This window comes from Gymnoscopelus braueri, assembly GCF_963280865.1.
Source record: "Gymnoscopelus braueri genome assembly, chromosome: 1".
Classification (NCBI taxonomy): Eukaryota; Metazoa; Chordata; class Actinopteri; order Myctophiformes; family Myctophidae; genus Gymnoscopelus; species Gymnoscopelus braueri.
In genome coordinates this window covers 22,261,059-22,283,197 of record NC_137603.1, presented here as the reverse complement: position 1 = coordinate 22,283,197, position 22,139 = coordinate 22,261,059, and the positions used below count along the sequence as shown (strand labels likewise).

Genomic DNA, 22,139 nt, shown 5'->3' with positions numbered 1-22,139 from the left:
TTCACACAGTGTGTTTAGTGAGCTGTCATGATGCTACAGTGCACCAGTGGTGCACTGTAGCATCATGACACAGTGGTTCTGGTGACTCACCCTGCCCTCCTAATACGCGAGGGGGCCGTGTTTTTTCGATAACTTTTTTCATTTATTTTTAATATTTTTTTTGGAAAATGAAAAAAATTAAATACATTAAAAAAATTAAATAAAATAAATGAAAAAAGTAATCAAAAAAACACGGCCCCCTCACGTATTAGGAGGGCAGGGTGAGTCAGCAGAACCAAGGACGGGTGTTTTTGATGAATCTAACGGGTTAAAATGGAGTTTGAAGTTATAATGGGTTTGTATAGGAAGGGGGCGTGTCTGATAAAATGAATATCAAATATCTAAATACTAAATCTAGTAACTTATAAACTGTCTGGGGGCTCACAAAAGCCTGAATAGATGATAAAATGAGCAAAAGTTTTTTTGAAAGTGAAATATCCCTTTAACACATTGGGTGCCAGAGGTTTATTAAAATAGTATACGTTGAGTGCCAGCATTTCTTCCATCCACTTGCGTTATACGATTCGTGCTGTGAGAAGCCCCGACGCGGAAATGCATGTAAACAAAGCGTGCGTGCGAGACGGCGGAGGGTCCCGACTAACGCCTGGAACAATAATATTTCCAACGCGACCCTCCATTGCAGCGTGATCGCCGATCGAAAACGGCTCGTTTCCACCACATTAAAAAGAAATGGAGATATTAAGCTTTTAATCAAGGAGATAACATTGAAAACGCCGACCGGAAGGATTTTTGACATGGAGCCAGATCCAGCCTCTTCTTCTCAGAAAATGCTTGGGTGATGTCAAAGTTTCGTTTTAGCGCCCCACGTGGCCCACATGTATAAAAATAGAATTGGGTCAAAAACGGTCCGGACCGTTTTCGGCACTTCTCGTTTGGACCCTCAAAAACGGTCCGGACCGTTTTTGGCATTCAATGTGTTAAGTAAAAGTACCAATACTGCAAAATAAAAATACTCTGTTACAAGTAAAAGTCCAGAATTCAAAATTTTCTTGAGTAAAAGTACAAACGTATTGGCATCAAAATGTACTTAAAGTACCAAAAGTAGAAGTACTAAAATGTTTGAAAATAGCAGATCTACAAGCTCACAACGCGTCGCTTCGCGACGCGTTGTGAGCTTGTAGATCAAGCTTGTAGATCGGCTATTTTCAAATAGCCTATGTATAAAACAGGGCTAAAGTGGTTAATGTATGTTTCATAATATCATAATTTATATCTGAAAAGTAACTAGTAACTAATGTTCTCAAATAATTGTAGTGGAGTTAAAGCACAATATTTGCCTCTGAGATGTAGTGGAGTAGAAGTAAAAGTATTGGAAATTGGAAATACTCAAGTAAAGTACAAATACCTCAAAATTGTACTTAAGTACAGTACTTAAGTAAATGTACTTAGTTACTTTCCACCACTACAGTGCACAGAGAACAGTTTCAAAACAGTGTGTGTTTAGTGAGCCATGCTGCTGTGCTGACGTCTCTCTCTTACCGGGACCCTTCTCCAGGAAGATGACCTTGGACTCGGGGAAGAAGTTGGATCCGGTGATGAGCATCTCCTCCCCCCCGCTGACCAGACAGCTGCTCAGGCTGGACTTCTCCACCTGGGGAAGCTCCTGAGCTGATCTCTGGGCTGAAAGGCAAGCACAGGACCCAGAGGAACGCACGACACCACGATTATTATTATCGTCAATCACATGGATTATATATGCAATATATCTAATTGATTATTTAACCCGTTTCTATGCTGTGTTTTCCTTTATTTCTCTACTGCTCTTACTCGTTCTCTATCCCTCTCTCTTCTCACGAAAAAACTACAAAATGATGAAGCGCTCACGAGAAAAAGAATTTCCCCCACTTCTTTACACCTACAGTACGAACCTGTGACGTGACAATAAAGTGGATTGATTGATTGAAAGTTGATTCTGATGGACAATTTCTGTCGGTCATTCCTCTAACCTGCACAGTCTTTGGTGAAATTGATTTGAATGTGTCTGCATCCTCATCTTGGTGTGAGCCACAGAGTCACCTCAAACTAGACTCTCTTATCAGAATGGAGGATTAAGAAAAACTGGATTAAGGGCTATTGGACCACTTATGTCCCGTTACTGAACGCAGCTAAATCCCCTCGTACTGTTATTATTTTTTACGTTCTTTTTAAGTTTTATTATGTATAAAGTTTTTATGTTGCTGTTTTATGTTTATTTTATGTGAAACTTTTTATGCTGCAGTCTCGGCCAGAACTCTTGTAAAAGAGATTCTGAATGTCTCCTGGGACTGTCTTCTGGTAAAATAAAGGTGAGATTGAAGAGAAAAATACATAAATAATAATAATAACAACATTACTGAACTGACGCGGCCATTTACACTGTCTAGATATGTGTGTGTGTGTGTGTGTGTGTGTGTGTGTGTGGCTGCTGAGCCAAAAGCCAGACTAGAAGGGCATTTATCGGACACCGTTATCTAAAGCGTCTTTCAATGAGTGCAAACAGTAGATTAAATCAACATTCAGTAAAACAGCTAGACCAGCAGTACTGTGGCTCTCTAATCAACAAGTACAGATTGTAGAACAGCGTGTTAATGTCTGTAAGGGAGCACGCGTGTGTGTGTGCCGGGATCTCTGTGTTTGTATATCGTCGCTGTTGGGTGGAAGCCTTGTATGTCCAAACTAAGCGGTTCCTTTTTTTATTATAATTATTTTAAAATTAAAATAATGATACAAACATAAAAAGTTGAAATATGGAGGTTTTCTATCAACACCGGCGATATATGGATGTCTGCGTAATGTGTGCCTTGTGTCAATGCACGTATATGTAGGCTTTTCAGGATTTATGTGTGCTATCAGAATGTCTATGTTTGGATGTGTGTGCGTATGCTTGTTTGGAAGTGTGTGTGTGTGTGTGTGTGTGTGTGTGTGTGTGTGTGTGTGTGTGTGTGTGTGTGGGGGTGTGTGTGTGTGTGTGTGTACACTATACTTGTGAGGGCAAAATATCCCCACAAGTATACCGACATTGTGAGGACACTTTTCCTGGTTGTTTTATGGTTATAATACGTTTAATAAGATGGGCTTACAATTAGGAAAAAAATCAGGTTGGGGTTGGGTTTAGGATCAGGTATTTAGAGGTTCGATTTAGGGATGGAATTACAGTATGCCTGGTTTATACTTAGCTGCATGCCAGTGTCGTGTGCCAGCGTGAGCATGTAGATCGATCATTTTTGGTGCGTGGCACCAGTGTGCAACTAAGTATACTTCAGGCTTCAGGGTAAAGGTCCTTACACACCGGCGAATGTGCGAATATACGCAAAATTCGGACTCGTTCCGAATAATTAAAAGACGCTTTTTCGCTTCGCTTTTTCGCTTTTTCGCGCCATGTACGCTCGCATTGACTTTATAAGGTTTTTAAAAAAAGCGTATTATTCGCACGAAAAAATCGCCCCGGTGTGTAAGGACCTTTAGGGTTAAAAATGGCGCACACCAACAAAAAAAAAGCTGCATTTATAAAAGTGCCATTTACTAAAATGTTGATGTTCTCACAAGTATATTAATACCAATGTGTGTGTGTGTGTGTGCGTGTGTGTATGTGTGTGTGTGACTCCGGCCAGGAAGCAAGACACTCACAGCACTCCACAGGGATGGAGGCCGCCTGCAGCGACAGCACCTTGCCGTTGGGTTGGGGGATGTGCACGCGGAACACCACGCGCACCCGCGTGTTCTTCCTCCCGATGTCCGTCTCCCCCTTCCGCAGCTCGATGTCCGAGTTCCGCAGCTTCAGGATGCCAGCGCAGTCGATGCTGCAAGGTATAGAGCGGAGAGTGCGGACGGAGAGAGGGGAGAAAAAAAACACAACCGTGTTGGCCCTCATGAGCACAAGCCCCCATCCGAAATTGGCAGGCGTCGAAGAAATATTTAAGTACCGAGGGGCCTGGGAGTGATATAAAAACCAACCACAGCCCGGTAGGGGAACCGGCAATAAGGGGGGAAATTAACCCTTTAAGACCGGGGGACGCATCTGTGTAACCACTTTATCCATATTTTATACTTTTGGCTATTAAAAAATAGCAGATATACAAGCTCATAGCGCGGCACCAAGTGCCGCGCTATGAGCTTGTAGATCTGCTATTTTTTTTTTAAATTGTGTTTTTTTTTTGCAAATCTTTGAATATATATCTATAAAGCAATTGTTTTTTACTCAAATATTTGCTTCTGGGGGTCCCTGGATTTATTTATTTTTAGATGGGGGTCCGCAGCCAAATACATATCGTTGTGGGGCTCCTTGACACTGACATTAATATTATAGCAACATAAGTGTTTCAGAAAACTGTTTTAAACTGATTTAGAAGACATTTGTAGAATCGCCAGAAGCAATAACATTTTAGCTAGAAATGCTCGCTTTAAATATATATATATTCAAAGATTTGCTCAACATTTTTCACGATTTAAAAAAAATAGCAGATCTACAAGCTCATAGCGCGGCACTCGGTGCCGCGCTATGAGCTTGTATATCTGCTATTTTTGAATAGCCCAACGAAATCTAAAAATGACACACAGATGCGTTCTCAGGTCTTAAAGAGTTAAGTGTCGAATCACAAATTGCAAATGCCCCGTGAATATGATTTATTACAACTGTAAATGTGAAAAGCCCTACCAAATACCTCCCTGCGAATTCCAAAGTAAACGAAACCAGAGCTTGTATAAATATAATCACCCGGATGATGCAGAATCATAAATATGGAAATAAAGTCCTGTTTCTCTGCTTGGTGGGAAACCCTCATATTTTCCTGCCGCGCACCGATTGTGTCCTGTTGGTTTGAATTAAACATCCATAAACTAAGGCGTTGGAAGACATGTGGACCCCCGTACGGTCATAAATGTGATTATTTTTTACACTGGACGGGGCTCGCACCATTGGTGGTAGACTCGTAACCTGAGTAATACGAGCCCGGGAGTGTTTCTGACACCTACCTGGCCGACATGTTGTTTTCGGGCAGCAGAGGAATTTCGAGAACTTTGGAGCTGGAGACGATGACCTCCTGGCTGGCCGTGGCCACCGTTTTCCCCGTGATGCGGTGCACCTGGTAGAAGGCGTGCGGCCGCAAGTAGCGGTCGTCCGCCGTCCCGATGAACATCTGCAGGTTGAGGGGCTTCTCGTTGTAGCCCGTGAGCTGAGAGACGAGACAGATGTAGACAGACAGACAGACAGACAGATAGAGAAAGAGAAGAGGGAGGGAGAGAGAGAATAACGTGTATAACGTGAGTGAAAACAGACCTGAACACACATGGTCCAGATGAGTTGCATGAGCGAACAAATACTCTACGTTTCCACTGCTTTCCCACTTTCTTTCTTTTTTTTGGGGGGACCTAAATGTCAAGCTCAGGGTGTTGGGATAGTTCTGGCAGGGCCACCGGTATATTCATCTGGTGCTTTGGCCTCCCACCAGTCCAGTCCAGTACTGATGGTTCTCCACTAATAAGGACGAAAGGATCCTTGCAAAAGAGCACGGTTACACCTCCCGAATCCCCTTCAGCTGACCGGGACCATGAACCTCAGTGGCTGGCCGGTCTGGCCTTGCCGTGGTCTTTTCCGAGACTACGTCCAAAACAAGTCGAAGCTCGCTACCAAAAAGTCAGTGGCGCCGGTCGCTGTAAAAAACCTGAGACACGTTTTCCCCAAACGCAAGAGAAAAGTAACGTCAGAGCGGAAAGTCGGTAATGCTTGTGCGTATGCGTCGTCGTATGGCAGTGTCGCTCGCTGAAAATAGCAGATCTACAGTGGCACCCGCCGTGTGATAAAGCATTGGTTCTCAAAGTGGGGTCTGGGGACCCCCAGGGGTCCTTGGGGGGGGTCCCTAGCAAAATGTGTTAATATAGCGTCACAACAATTTTATCCGATTTAACCTTTAATACTTTGGCTATTAAAAAAATCCTGAAAATGTGTGCAAATCTTTGAATATATATATTTAAAGCGACCATTTGTAACTCAAATCTTTGCTTCTGGGGGGGGGGGGGTCCCTGAAAAAAAAACATTTTGAGATGGGGTCCGCGGCCAAATACTGTACATATCATTTTGGGGGTCCTTGACATGAAAAAGTTTGAGAACCACTGTGATAAATTATAAGTATAAATGTATTTTGTGAGCGTATAAATCAAGAGAGACAGAAAGAGAGAGAGAGAGAGGGTTAACACAAGAAAAAAGTCAAATGATCGACAAATACACGTGGCGTACCGCAGTACCACACAAGGGCAAACAAACTGAAAGGCCACATAGAAAAAGCAAGTCCCAGACACGTCTCTCTACCTCATGCTGTGGGGTCTCTCTCTCGTATACATGGTCATTTACAGTAAAACACCTTTTTTACTGGTCAAGCTCTGGTTATAAAAAAAAGAAACCACACGGCCAGTGAAAATGTCAACGGCCCCTCAGAGGACGTGCCAGGCAGCCCCGGGTTGGCACGGCGTTCCTTCTGGTGGCCGCGGTGTGCCCTTCACCCACGCACGGCGGGCATCCCCCCCGGGCCAGCCATTCAGACAGGTGAGGAGATTACTGTTGAGAGGGGTGGGGTATGGGGACGCTAGGTTTTCCTCCTCAGAATGGACAGAAAGAGACAAGAAAAACATCCCACACAAGCCACACAATCCCACCACTGTTGGAATGTTGTGCTTGGCGCGGGGCATGGCGGCACGGCTGCCCTCACACACACAAACACGTTCATATTACTATAGTTGTGAGGACATCAATATTTTAAGACAGCGATTTTATGAATTACATTTATATCATAAACTTTTGCCATTTTAACCCTAAAGCCGTAAATAGCTGATCTACAAGCTCACAAGGCGATTTTACACAAGGAGATCTGCTATTTTCTGTGCACAACACCACACACTAATCCTATAACCCTAACCCAAACTTGACTGTTCCTAATTACAAGCCCAACAACACAAACCTTTTTTCTAACCATAAAACAACCGTTTCTTTTCGTGAGGTCCAGGAAAATCTGTCAACTTTTGTGGGGACATTTGGCCCTCACAAGTATAGCAATACAAGTACACACACACACACACACACACACACACACACACATACACTCCGTGCCTTGCGCCCTCCCAGCCCACACCTCCAGCCTCAGGTCGTGTGGCAGCCCATTGAGGGGAACCGAAGAGAACGAGGTCTTTCATTGGGGTGGTTCCACCCCCAGGACCCGGCGGCAATACCCCTTGCCCTGCCCCGCCGCAGCTGGCGGGCTGACCCCGTTCTTCCGACCCGGTGGGCTTGCGTCACACACACACCGCTGTGTCAATGTTTGGTGAAACCCCCCCCCCAACCCCCAAAAAACAAATTTGAGAAAGAAAAACTGAGATAAAAAAAAAAGAAACACTCTTAGTGTGGGTGGGTGAAGAGAAAGGGAGACATGAATGTGGATTTTGTCGTGCCCGTTCCGAAAGCTGGGGGAAAAAAAGGCTTTTTTTAAAAAATTGGTCACAATTAAGGCCCCTGGAAACACGTGCGCATTGTGAGGAAAAACGTGTGAGTGGGCGTCGGCACAGAGCAGAGGTGCATGATGCTTGGTTTCAAAATATTGACATTCTCAGAGACCAATTATTGTCGGTCCAGGTTGGTGTGTTCTTGCAGCGAATGTGATTAACCCATTCACTCCGGGAACGCATCCGTGTGTCATTTTAAGATTTCTTTGGCTATTCAAAAATAGCAGATGTAGATCTGCTATTTTTGAAAAATCATGAACATTTGTGCAAATCTTTGTATTTTCTAAAGCGAACATTTGTTAAATATTTTGTTACAGGGACCCCCCCCCCCCCCCGAAGCCAAGATTTGAGTAACAAATGTTCGCTTATTTTTCAAAAAAAATCTACAAGTAGATTTTTAGAATGAGCTTGGAGATCTGCTATTTTTGAATAGCCAAAGAAATCGAAAAAATTACACAGATGCGTTCCCGGATTTAATGGGTTAAATCCTCCTTCACTTTCCAGGTGACTAGCTCTCTCTCTATTACTCTCTCTCTCTCTCTCTCTCTCTCTCTCTGAGATGGTCCCCAATCTCTTTTCTCTTTCTCCTCTCTCTCTTTCTCTCTCTCTGTCTCTCTCTCTCTCCCCCCTCTTTGCTGCTGAGACGGTTCCCCAGCGGAGTATAAGCAGCAGAGCCAGAGGGGCCAAGCGAGGTCAAACGGAGCGATGGGAATACAAATGCAACGTGTGATGTTTACAAGAGGCTATAGGTGAGACAAGGACGAGTCCCCTGAGGTGTCTGTAGTGAGCAGGCTGGGTGGTGTCCTCTCCACAAAGCTCCAAGTGTTCCACTTTGAATAAAGAGCTTGTATCTGAGAGGATATGGCAGCTCTGGCATATCATATCTTATATCATATCATATATATACCACATGGGCTCAACCAGTTGTCCCTTAGCGGTCTGTAACTCACAAACGGAACCAAATGGACCCTTTTTGGTTCCATTTGTACATTCTCAGGGTTAAAGTAAGTGATATTTATTTGTGTTAAATAGCTCTATATTCTGATGATAATCACTGCTATAGTGTTTGTTCAGTAACAGGGGATTCTCCCCGTCTCTCCAGCTCTTTAGTAAACAGAAAATGCATTTTCAAGTCGGGATACCAATGTTATCCAATCAGGAGAGAGAACTCATACAGAATACAGGATGAACAAGTGAAATTGAAAAGTGATGACACGAAGGAGTGAGCGGACAAAATTGGAACTTGAACAAACAATGAAATTGAAGCTGATACATGGTACTCTTTCCTGGTTACGCTGAAATTGGCAATGATTACTATCACAATACAGAGCTTTAAAAAAATATATGTCCGAAACTGCTACTTTTCAGGATTCAAATTCAAAAGCATCAAAAGTAGCAGATCTACAAGCTCAAAACGCGACGCTTCGCGCCGCGTTTCGAGCTTGTAGATCTGCTACTTTTGATGCTTTTGTGTGACGCTCACGTTTATGAAAAAAAACACATAAAAGTTCAAATATGGAGATAAGAGGTTTCTGCCCGACAGCAACGATATCAAACCGGGGGTCCTTGAAATGAAAAAAAAGGCTGAGACTCTCTGGTCTAGTGGGCAGGCTGGGTGGTGAGGAAGGCCGTGTCGTCTCCATAAAGCCTCAAGTGTTCCACTTTGAATGAAGAGCTTGTGTCTGATATTCTGACAACATGGCAGCAGAGAGTTTATGCCACCGAGCTCAACAAGGCTCCATGGTTCCCAACGCTTTTGGATATCACATTCCTCCTAATACGTGTGTAGCACAGTGGAGCACAGTGTGATTACTGCTAAAGTTCTCATTTTGGTGATGCGGGGTGTGTGTGTGTGTGTGTGCGCGCCGCCATCTTTGAACTTCTGTTCCCGAAAAGAATTTTTAATTTACTAAACGTATATCATGGTAATTGAAAGAAGACTTTGAAAGCATAAACTATTTATGACAATGTTTATTAAGGTCATATAATCAAGTGTAAAGTCCGGCTAAAAACCCATTCGCTTGAATAGAGGAAATAGCAAAGCTAGCGGCCATTCATATGAACTGTCACTTCCTATATGGTTTCAATTTACAAACCGGACGCTTGCCACCTGATACGATCCCACACACACACACGAATGCACACACACACACACATGCAAGCATACTCGCTCGCGTGCGTGTGTGCGGGGTTAAACACAGGGTCAAATCTTGACCCCATGGCCACCCAAGTGCGGTTGAAGGGGTGAAGAGGTGGTGAGACAGTAAAATACTTTGTGTTCATTTAACTCCAGAGAGTGTACAAAGGGAACCAAATGGACCCTCCATGTCCATTGGGTTCCATTTGTACAGACTTTTACTGTGTAGGGCCTGTGATATACGAGACCCAGGCTGACTAGCTGTGATGTACATAGATTATACTGACTATAGATGTGATGTACAGACACAGACTGACTGGGCTACTTCGTGTTCAGAATGAGCTGAGAAATCCAAACGGGCTCATATGACACTGTGGTAGTGGTTTGGGTTGCCATGATGTAACTCCAAATATATGTCTTGCTCTGTTGATTTGAAATATTGATTTTCCAGAATAGTCTCCTCTTTACTTTGACTTTCATTGCACAGTAAAACAGGTCTCGAAGTCACTCTTTTGCACATAAACGAACACAAACAAATACGATTTATAATACGGCCAATATAAAACATCACAAAGCCAAGTATGGCATTTTTTACTTTTTTAAACATCAAATTGAAGTTGATTTAGCCATTTGTATTAGGAAGAAGACCCACACTCTAACAAGAAATTCACCAATTTGCTGGGTTTTGTGATGTTATATATTGGCAGAATCTGCTTTGTTTGCATCCGTTTATGTAACAAAAGTGTGACTTTGAGAGCTGATTCACTGTGCAACGTACAGTAAGTCGATTAGGAAACAAATTTCACTCTCTAATCAGTGGAGCAATGAAGCAAGATATCTCCGCCATATTTGGAGCTACATCATGGCAAGGTAACTAACCTAAACCTCTGAGCGATAACTGGTTAAAGAATAGCGGTTCTCAGAAGGACAGAAATAGTCCTTCCTGGAAGGTCTAGAAAAGAATTTATACAGATCTGTTGGTAAACAAGGCGCTTATCTAGATCAGCATCGTCTTAATGAGCTAAAACAAAAGCCATTGAGGCTAAGTACTTCACTGTTCCCAGCATTAGAATGTCTGTGTGTGTGTGTGTGTGTGTGTGTGTGTGTGTGTGTGTGTGTGTGTGTGTGTGTGTGTGTGTGTGTGTGTGTGTGTGTGTGTGTGTGTGTGTGTGTGTGTGTGTGTGTGTGTGTGTGTGTGTGTGTGTCAGACAGAGCATGACAAAGTGGGTTTGCATATGTTGTGTGCGTTTGCCTCATTATTATTGTATAGCAGAGCTCAAGCAGAGAGGACTGAGTCAAAGTGTGTCTGGATCCAGCATGAATGAACGACAAGTAAATGACTGACTAAATGGATGTGTGTGTGTGTGCGTGTGTGTGTGCGTGTGCGTGTGCGTGTGCGTGTGTGTGTGTGTGTGTGTGTGCGTGAGAGAGAGTGTGTTGCGCTGCTGTTCCTTCACTAACAGACGGTGTGACTTCTCTGTGACTCTGGCTAAGAGGCTTAAGGGGACGATGGGTGCACAAGGTCACTTCCTACACACACACACACACACACACAGACACACACACACACACACACACACACACACACACACACACACACGCACGCACGCACGCAGACACACACACACACACACACACACACACACACACACGACTGCACTATTCCAGTGACTAAAAGGAAGTGTCACACTACTCTGTTTTGTCATGTCTTCATGTGTGTAAAAAAAAACGTAACTGAAGCTAACAATATCAATCTATTATTGATGATATTCTTCTGTATGTCTCTGCTGCCCAAACATATGGCACCCAGTTTACACACACATTTGCACTTAAAGTTTTTGGTGTTTTATCCTTTTGACAGATACAGTATGTGTAAATGTATGGTCATGTCTATGTATATGGTTAAAAAAAACATCAAATATTGATATTTTAAAAAGTTTAAATATGGAGATAAGAGGTTTTTGCCCAAGAGCAACGTGCATTGTTGTGATTAAAACATCAATCAATCAATCAATCAATATGAAAAGAATAATTAAACAAAACCAGGTTAGGATCGTTGATACCAGGAGCCGAACCTTTTAAGGTGAACTTGGTCAGACAGGCAGAGAGGAAATAAAGCAAAACAAATCTCTGAGTTGGTCTGAGAGCACCGAAAATAGCCGATCTACAAGCTCTAGATGTGTCGTGATGCAACGCATTGTGAGCTTGTAGATTGGCTATTTTTCTGCAAGCGACACCACCGAACAACGGACTATGAATGAAGCATTAGTGTGCCATGCGTCACAAGTACAAACTAAAATCAGACCGTACCATCGTGTCTGTATTGAGAGGTCTGTAGACACAACACTGATGTGTTAACCCATTAAGATATTTAGAGATAATTGCATAATCTCATGCAATTGCAAGTCATGTTAGACCATATTCATGGCGGCCATTTTGCTCTTACATCATACTCAGGGGACATGATTCTAAGGTGTGTCACATGCCTAAAGATAAACTTGGTACAACGTGATCACCAGTTTCTTTTGTCTGTGGCTCAGTTTGTCATTAGACAAAGATTTGGTTGGTTGTTTTTTTCTTGACCCCAAAAACATAAATCTATAAAGGTATCAAATAATATTGTTGGAGGCAGTGTGGCTGTTTAATGGTGCATAATACTCATATTTTGTAGGCCTATCCCGTTATAGGATTATTTTCAAAGAATATTGGAAGTTGGATCAGTAGCTAAAACAAGGTCCTCTTGGGATTATTACTATTATCTAGGAAATGACAAACACCTTTTGAAGATATATGCATGGCAGCAAGTAAGAAGATCATCACAATATTCTGGCTTCAAAAGCAGCCTCCTACCATAAACGGATGTACATGAATTGTAAACCACTTATCTCCATATGTTATCCTAAATTAACCCATTATTAAGACCAGGAAAGCATCTGTCATTTTAGATTTTAACCACTTTAACCATTATTTTATACTTTGGCTATTCAGAAATAGCAGATATACAAGCTCTTAGATCTGCTATTTTTTTTATTATCGTGAAAATGTGTGCAAATCTTTGAATGTATCTTTTGTAACTCAAATCTTTGCTTCAGGGGATTCTACAAAATGTCTTCTAAAGACATGTAAATCCTAACAGTTTGTTGAAAGAACTTGTGTTGCTATAATCAGTGGTTCTCAAACTTTTTCATGTCAAGGACCCTCCAAAATGATATGCATTTGGCCGCCAGAGACCCCCATCTCAAAATATATTGTTCCAGGGACCCCCCCCCCCCAGAAGCAAAGATTTGAGTCAAATATTTTCCATTTAAAAATATGTATATTCAAAAATAAAATCTACAAGCTCATAGCGCAGCACTCGGTGCAGCACTATGAGCTTGCATATCTGCTATTTTTGAAAAGCCAAAGTATAAAATAATAGTTAAAGCTAAACTCAACAAAATGAAACAGATATGTTCCCGGATTGAATGGGTTAAGGACTATTTCATACTTCTTCCAATGGTGTCGCACAACATGTCGCATCGCGGCATGTGACATCTGTTATTTTAGTTATTTTCTTTTATCTTTTGTTTTTGTACAGAAAAAAGAAAAGTAATGGTAATTCAAAATAATAGATCTCCATGACTCAAGGATTACAAAGACTTTCCTGAAAACCCAGACACTGAACTGACACTTGTCAACGAGCCTGTTGCCTTTACAAAGATCCTCCATTTACAAACCTGAAGCTAATCCACCGCCGGCTCCACAACTCAGTGGAAACATGAAATGTATTGGGAAGGAAGTTGTTGTTTCCAGGAGCAGCGTGAGGCCTGTGTAATAACCAGCTACACGGCTTCATTTTTTTTCTGGAAACCGCATCAGATCTTAAGGACCACATGAAAGTGCAGATCTGTGGTGTAAGCGACGAGCTAACAGGTAATTATCCCAGCCGGGCCTGAATGCATCCACGGCTGTAAATGACACTATTATTTCACAATTCAAAGAGACACGAGAGAGAGAGCTGCAAGAACTTGACGGTGTGGTGGCTTTTGCTGATTGGTTTATGGTCATGTCTGCACGCTGGGGAAGTGAGTACAGACAGGCTCTGTGTATGTGCGTGGGTGCATGGGTGTGTGAGAGAGAGAGAGAGAGAGAGAGAGAGAGAGAGAGAGAGAGAGAGAGAAAGAGAGAGAGAGGGTGTTATATTATAGTAAACTAAATAAAAACTAAGGCTAAAACTTAAACTGAGAGAGAAGTTATTGTGTATAACTGAAATTAAAAAAGGGGAAAAAAAACTATAATGAAAAATGAAACACTAAACTAAAACTAGATAGAATTGCATGTAAAATTATCTTGGTTTTTGTTTTTCCACCATCATATCTGATGTGAGGCAGTCTTTCATCCTACCTTTATCAGATTCTATCAATCAAAGCTACATACCTGAAAACTAACAAATAAAAATACATAGTAAATTCCTTAAACTAAAACTACTTATGCAGTAATGAAACAAACAAAATCTATAAACTGAAATTAGACACCAAATAGAAAAACAAATGAGTACGTATTTAAAAACTACAAACTCTGGTGTGTGTGTGAGAGCATACATGTGTCTGTTTGTGTGCATGTGTGTGTGCGTGTGTGTGCGTGCATGTGCGTGTGCGTGTGTATGTGTGTGTAGTTGCATGCCGTATGTGTGAGTTTCCATAAATCAGTGCATGTGTGGAGTGTGTGTTTATCCGGAGCAGCATGTGTGTCCCAGACACACATGAATGAGGCTGAACAGTGTCTGGGTGTGTGTGTGTGTTTGTGTGTGTCTGTGTCTGTGTGTGAGAGACACACACACACACACACACACACGAAAACCTGACAGCCTTCACGGATGTAATCAGGACAGTGAAAAAAGAATTAATAGGAAAACAGGAATCTATGTTGGAAACAAAGAGAAGGTGTGCCCTCGCGTAGCTTTGTTTATTTTGAATGGTTATTCCATAAACTGCAGTAGAGAGTGATGGAGGAGGCAGTGGGTTTGATGGCTGTAAGGTAGATTACATGCACAATTTAAAGTATGACTGCTAATTCTATTTGATTTACTCTTTCCAAACAGGTTTTTCTTTTTTTTCACCATGAACGCAACATCCAAATAAACCCAAATTGGAATCGCATGTTGAGGGGCTTTATAGAGCACACCTCCAAAAGCACTTCTGACCATAAACGCTATTTACCCTCACAGCTTCCTTGGGTCCTGATGTGTAACCCACAACTTAGTTACACAGCCCTGGGTAAGCCTGGTGGAGAGTTATTAAACACTTCTAGTTATTAACCAATTAAACCCTATACAGTATTATACCCCATGGGTCTATTCCAGGCTGACAATTCTTTTTTTTTTCCCCTCTACACCAAATCTCTTCACCGAAAATACCTAACCTACAAGCTCACAAAGCGTCACATTGCATTGTGAGCTTGTAAATCTGCCATTTCTGCCAAATTTCCCCATTTTGGCGGTCCTTGACATGGAAAAGTTGGAGCACCACTGATATAGCAACATACTGTTAGGATTTAGAAAACATTTTTAGATATGTGTTTGGCCGCGGACCGCCGGACCCCAAGCTCAAAATGTTTTGTTTCAGGGACCCCCCGGAAGCAAAGATTTGAGTTACAAATGTTCGCTTTAAAAATACATACGTTCAAAGATTTGCTTTTTTTTTTTTGAAAAATTGCAGATCTACAAGCTAAAATGACACAGATGCGTTCCCAGATTGAATGGGTTAAGTGGTTACAGTACTATAGTACAGTGTGCACACTTTGAATGTAAAGTGGAAAAGACCCTCTCTCTCCCTCCCATCCATCCCTGAGTCCATCATGTGAGGGTCGCGGGCATGGCTCTGAAAGGGTGTCAAACACGTACTTCGCCGGGGCTGGGATTTCTCTCCCAATCCAATAATCAGCCAGGAAAACATGATCAGACGGCCAGAGTGAAAGCCTCCACTTCAGCACTCCATCTACGACACAACACAGAGCTCCTGGCACAACAAAACACAACCATTTTCTTTGTGGTTTCCGTTTTATTTTTTTCCTTTTTTTTCCTCCACCACCTGGCGGAATGCTGGCTAGATTAGGCTTATAAAGCTGCAATTCGGAACTTATTTTAATGAATACATTATTTGTAATCAATCTGTATGGTATAGAATATATCGTCTCTGTCGGGTGGAAACCTCATATGTCACAAAACTGACTTTTCAGGATTCAAATAAAAAAATAGCTAAAGTAGCAGGTCTACTGCTACTTTAGATATTTTTGCGTGACGCTGTAGTATGATCCAGTAGGGCGTTAATTTACGAAAAAAACTAAATAGTTTCCCTAACTTCCAGTGAGTCATTTTGACCCTGGTGTCAGGTATAAGACACCTACTGGTTGACAAGCAGTACTGCCTGAAGCTCATACGCCCCACTATCTCTCCTGTCCAAATGGCAGAGTCCCTCTCGTATGAGTGGTAGGTGGATGTTTGGTCTCCCGTGCGGTAGCGAGACCAGGGTTACAGAGTGGCAATTAACTCTCTTCCTCGGAAAAGGACATAAAACCTACAGAGTGCATGCTTTAACACATAAAACCACCTGCAGCATTTTATTTCTTTTTTTAATCCATTAAGACCGGGAACGCATCTGTGTCATTTTAAGACTTCTTTGGCTATTCAAAAATAGCAGATATACAAGCTCATGTGCCACGCTATGAGCTTGTAGATCTGCTATTTTGGAAAAATAATTGTGAAAATGTGTGCAAATCTTTGAATATATATACATACAACTCAAATCTTTGCTTCTGGGGGTCCGTGGATCAAAATATTTTGAGATGGGGAAGGGGGTCCGTGGACAAATACATATCATTCTGGGGGTCCTTGACATGAAAAAACTTTGAGAACCACTGATATTATAGCAACATACATTTTAGGATGCTCTTAAGAGTTAGGATTTAGAAGACATTTGTAGAATCCCCAGAAGCAAAGATTTGAGTTGAAATTGTTTGCTTTAAAAAACATATTATTAAAAGAAATGTTCCAAAATAGCAGATCTACAAGCTCATAGCGTGGCACTCAGTGCCGCGCTATGAGCTTGTATATCTGCTATATTTGAATAGTCAAAAATGACAGATGCGTTCTCGGATTGAATGGGTTAGCAGCAAATATAACATTAGGCCTTCACGTACAGTATGTACATTTAGGGTTAACGCGTTGCAGCTGCACAAGTCAGCATTTGTAGGTCAGTACAGTATAAGGGTACGGGCATGTAAACAAACACGTGTAGTACACAAAAAGCCCTGACTAAGCAGAACACACACACACACACACACACACACACACACACACACACACACACACACACACACACACACACACACACACACACACACACACACACACACACACACACACACACACACACACACACACACACACACACACACACACACACACACACACACCTCGCTCCACATTCCTGAGCTATACCCGCCCGCCCCGAAATCTGTGCTTGAGTGTGAAATACCACAGGAGGGTGGGCTGGTGGTCTCTGCACTTTTAACTTGTCGCCTCGATACCCCCCCGTCCCGTCCCGTCCAGAGTGCGTTGGCGGCGGTGGTGGAGGAGGTGGAGGAGGTACCAGGGCCAGCTGGTCGCTCATCGAGTACCTTCACTAAAGGCCCTGATACAGATCAGGTCTTATGTTAAAGCACGCTGACATTAACACCATGTCACATGATGTGTTCTGAGCCCAGTGGTGGAAAAAAAGTACTCAAATGTTTTACTTAAGTAAAAGTATCAATACTGCAGTGTAGAAGTATGATCTGTTGCAAGTGAAAGTCAGGAATTCTAGATTTACTTAACTTAGTAAAAGTACAAAAGTATTGGCATCAAAATGTACTTAAAAGTAAAAGTACTCATTATGCAGAATGTCTCATTTCAAGTTTTCAAATGTATTAAAATCTTTTGAAAATAGCAAGCTCACAACGCGTCACATCGCGACGTATTGTGGCCTTGTAGATCGGCTATTTTCAAATGGCCGAAATGTATATAGGGCTGAAGTGGTTAATGTATGTAAAGTACAAATACCTCAAAATTGTACTTAAGTACAGAACTTAAGTAAATGTGCTTAGTTACTTTCCACCATTGTCTGAGACTGAGCTCAATGAAGACTGGAGGGGAATGCAGCATAGCGAAAATAGCAGATCTACAAGCTCGCAATGCGTCAACACATTTTGCGAGCTTGCAGATCTGCTATTTTCTTCAAAACATTTGGAATATTCACATATGACATGGCCGAAATAGGGACGGCATGGTGTGTTAAGGTGAACTCTCTCTCTCTCTCTCTCTCTCCCTCTGTCCCTAAAATAAAACCTCTGGATATACCGTTACAAATGCAACTCTATAGCTAAATAAAGCCTCTGCTTATTTTGGGTCTTCATCTGTTCCACTGATCCAGTAATAGGTGCTAGGCTAGCTTGGGGAAAAGACACATGCACGCACGCGCACACACATACAGCATACACCCAAATACACACACGCACACACACACGCACACAATCCCATGGGGACTGGGGGTAAAATGAATCAGGCCTGCAAATGTTTGACATTTTGTTGAGAAAAAAAAAGACCCAGCAAGTGTTGGGGTCTGGTCTATACTGGTCTGTACTGGGCTGGGCTGGGCTGGGCTGGGAGCGGTCAGATGATGGTGGAATAACTGGACTGGGCAGGGCGGAGAGGCTGAGCATGACATCCCAAACCAGCCCACCTATATCATTCTATTGTCAGTTGGTCTAATCCCTCCCCTCCCCTCCCCTCCCCTCCCCTCCACAGTCCAGTTGCCTACCATCTCCTCTCCTCTCTCCCGATGCATCCCTTGTTCATTATCACCTCTTCCTCCATCTACTCTGTGTTCCACCTTTCCTCTTCACTTACCACTTCCTTTCCTTAACCCTGTCCTCCCCTCCCCTCCTCTTGTCACCTCTTGTCCTCTGCTCTCCTCCTGTCTCCTCTCCCCACCTCTCCCCTCTCCTCCTCTCCTGCTCTCACCTCTCTCTCTCCCTCTCGTAACATGACACTTTCTCACCGCGGCGCCTGACTCTGCCAAGTTGTTTCCCCGTGTTGCTCTGCCGTTGCCATGGCGAGGCTCTTGGTGTGTATGCAGGAGTGCATATGTGCATGCGTATACACACAATACACTGGTGTAAACTACAGCTGTGTAGCATGTGTGTGTGTGTGTGTGTGTGTGTGTGTGTGTGTGTGTGTGTGTGTGTGTGTGTGTGTGTGCGTGTTACTAAGTTGTGAGCTGGTATATCTGCTATTTTCGGCTTCAGTTAAAGGGTTAAAAATGGCATTCATAATATTGATGTCCAAGTTTAATAATAAAAACGTGTGTGTGTGTGTGTGTGTGTGCATGCGTGCGTGTGTCAGGTGTAACAGCGTGTGTGTGTGTGTCTAAGTGTGTGTGTCTAAGTGTGTGTGTGTGCGTGCGTGCGTGCGTGCGTGCGTGCGTGCGTGCGTGCGTGCGTGCGTGCGTGCGTGCGTGCGTGCGTGCGTGCGTGCGTGCGTGCGTGCGTGCGTGCGTGCGTGCGTGCGTGCGTGCGTGCGTGCGTGCGTGTCAGGTGTAACAGCGTGTAATGTATGTGTGTGTGCATGCGTGCGTGCGTGCGTGTGTGTCAGGTGTAACAGCGCGCGTGTGTGTGTGTGTGTGTGTGTGTGTGTGTGTGTGTGTGTGTGTGTGTGTGTGTGCGTGTGTGTGTGTGTGTGTGTGTGTGTGCAACAGATGTAGAAACAGGAGCAATGGTGGTCAAGGTCACTGGCGGAACCTGGCCCGTGTTGGCTGAAGTGTCCTTACCATGCCACACACACACACACACACACACACACACACACACACACACAGGCCTGGTGTTTGCCCAGTACACTAGGGAGGGCACGGAGAGCCAGGGGGCCGGTCGACTGTTTGTTTAAACAAGGTCAACACACAGAGTCACACACACACACACACACACACACACACACACACACACACACACATGCATACACATACAAGAACACATGCACACAAACACGCACACGCGAGCGTTTACTGTATACTGCATGAGGGCTGTATATGGCCTTGCTTGCCGGCTCTGAGCTCAACCTCCCTTTACCCCTTTCTATTCTCTCTCTCTCTCTCTCTCTCTATGTCTGTCTCTCTACTTCTCTCCCTCTCGTTCTCTCTTTTTCTCTCTCTCTCCCTCCCTCTACGTCTCTCTCTCTCTCTCTGTCCTCCCCCACTGTTGTGTCGCTGCACACTAAGCCTGATTACATCAAATGAGAGCCAAGCTTCCAGCGTGTTTACATCACATGCAGCCGCGGGGGGTGGGGGTGGGGGGGTGTATGGGGGGGGGGAGGGGGGGGGGGGAGGGTTCACGCAGGGCAAATCCCAGCGCTGTGCCTTTGTCTGCGTGTCGCCCCGTAGTGTCATCCAGTCCACTGAGAGAGAGAGAGAGAGAGAGAGAGAGCACAGACTAGCCACAACAACAATAATTGAACAGGGCAGATATGACTAAATAACTTAAATATCGTTGTTGTCGGGCAGAAAGCTCTTATCTCCATAGTCTACCTTTTTGTAAATGAATGCCCGGCCTACTTGATCACAGAAAAGCATAAAAAGTACAGCAGATATACAGTACAAGCTCGAAAACATTGGGACGCCACGTTGAAAGTGGTTAATTATGAATGATTTCCTCAGGATCGTTCAGGGACTGGTTTTGAACTAAATCCACAGTGATTTGATTTGCCATTGGTGCTTATGAGAAATCTCTCTGTGTGTGTGCGTGTGTGTGTGTGTGTGTGTGTGTGTGTGTGTGTGTGTGTGTGTGTGTGTGTGTGTGTGTGTGTGTGTGTGTGTGTGTGTGTGTGTGTGTACCCAGCAGGTAGCAGCTCCTGCGTTTGTCTGGGAGAGAGCAGTAGAGCTGTGCACACAGCACACACACACACACACACTCACACACATACACACACACACACACACACACATTATTAAGCCCGTTAAATACGCACCAGGATACCACAGGCAGCCACACAGCACAGGCTTTGGATTTCTATATCTCCTAGCAACAGGTGTAGCGATTATGATGTGATGTGTGGCTCTAGACCCTATGGGACAGCATGAACATCCAGCCGGATACACTCACAATCACTGCTGGAAAGTACTGTAACTAAGTACATTTACTCAGGTACTGTACCATTTTGAGGTACTTACTGTATACTTTATACTTCTACTCCACCCAGTCTCAAAGGCAACTATTGCACTTGCCTCTGCACATTTCAGAGGGTCTTCTTGGAACAATCTTGAAAGATTATATAATAATATCGTGAGCCCAATATTGTGTATTGTATCGTGAAATTAGTGTATCGGCTATCGGCACACAACAAAAATAGCCGATCTACAAGTTCACAATGTGAGCTTGTAGATCGGCTGTTTTCGGCGATCTACAAGCGGAAGTGAAAGTGGAAGAGCATCTGCAACTGTTAGCTCTATTGTACTGGTTCTCATTGTGGGCCCCGGGTACCAAATGGAATGGGAGTCTGTGAGAGTGTACAGAATTTGCATTGAGAGTGTACAAATATGTACACTCTCACAGTTAAATAAACACAGGGTCCAAGAATATATCATGGAAAGGGGAGGGGGTCTGTGGTCTCAACCTTTTCTTGATAAGGGCCCACTTGAAAATCTGGAAAGTGTTCACGGCCCACCCATCTGGAAGAGTGTTTTGTGGTCAGATGATGGTTGGGCCGTGTGCATTTTCAGAGCATGTTGTTGGATTGATTGTGTTCCGGCTTGGATCAATGAAAATAACAGTATATTTTAAGTTCCTATTTATCGGCAAAACCATTTTTTTTCAAGGTTTGAAACAAGAATACCATGTTTTTTTGTTTCTTTTTTGTTTTACTTTTTCATATTAACCCATTCAATGCGGGAACGCATCTGTCATTTTAGATTTTAGCTATAGCCATTATTTAATACTTTGGCTATTCAAAAATAGCAGATCTACAAGCTCATACTGTAGCTATGAGCTTGTAGATCTGTTTTTTTGTTGTTGTTATCAATTGTTTTTATTATCATATCAGCAATATAATTATGTTTAAATGAATACATTTTCAACAAAAACAAGATACAAACACATACACAACTTGAAAACAACACTGAAGGTTAAATAAAATAATAATAAAAAAAATAATATAGATCTGCTATTTTTTAAAAACATTTGTGCAAATCTTTGAATATATATATATTTTAAAGCGAAGATTTGTAACTCTAATCTCTGCTTCTGGGGTGGTCCCTGGAACAAAATATTTTTAGTTGGGGGTCCACGACCAAATACATATGATTTTGGGTGGTCTTTAACATGAAAAAGTTTGAGAACCACTGATATTATAGCAACATACGGTTTTCAAAAACCTGTTAGGATTTGGAAGACATTTGAAGATGCGTTAATG

General features: G+C 43.0%; 1 protein-coding gene across 2 annotated transcripts in view; it reads right to left on the bottom strand.

Annotated features, from left to right (window-relative positions):
• nfatc3a (nuclear factor of activated T cells 3a) overlaps positions 1-22,139 on the bottom strand; it is a 142,587-nt gene that overhangs the window by 48,157 nt on the left and 72,291 nt on the right. For both annotated transcript variants that reach the window (XR_013933091.1, XM_080427126.1), the window contains exons 4-6: positions 5,011-5,210; positions 3,667-3,839; positions 1,540-1,680 (exon numbers count right to left, since the gene is read on the bottom strand). Coding sequence is in view for 1 of the 2 variants with exons in the window: in XM_080427126.1 (XP_080283252.1) it covers positions 1,540-1,680; positions 3,667-3,839; positions 5,011-5,210 (514 nt within the window). In the remaining variant the exon portion in view is untranslated. The remainder of the gene's footprint in view (positions 1-1,539; positions 1,681-3,666; positions 3,840-5,010; positions 5,211-22,139) is intronic.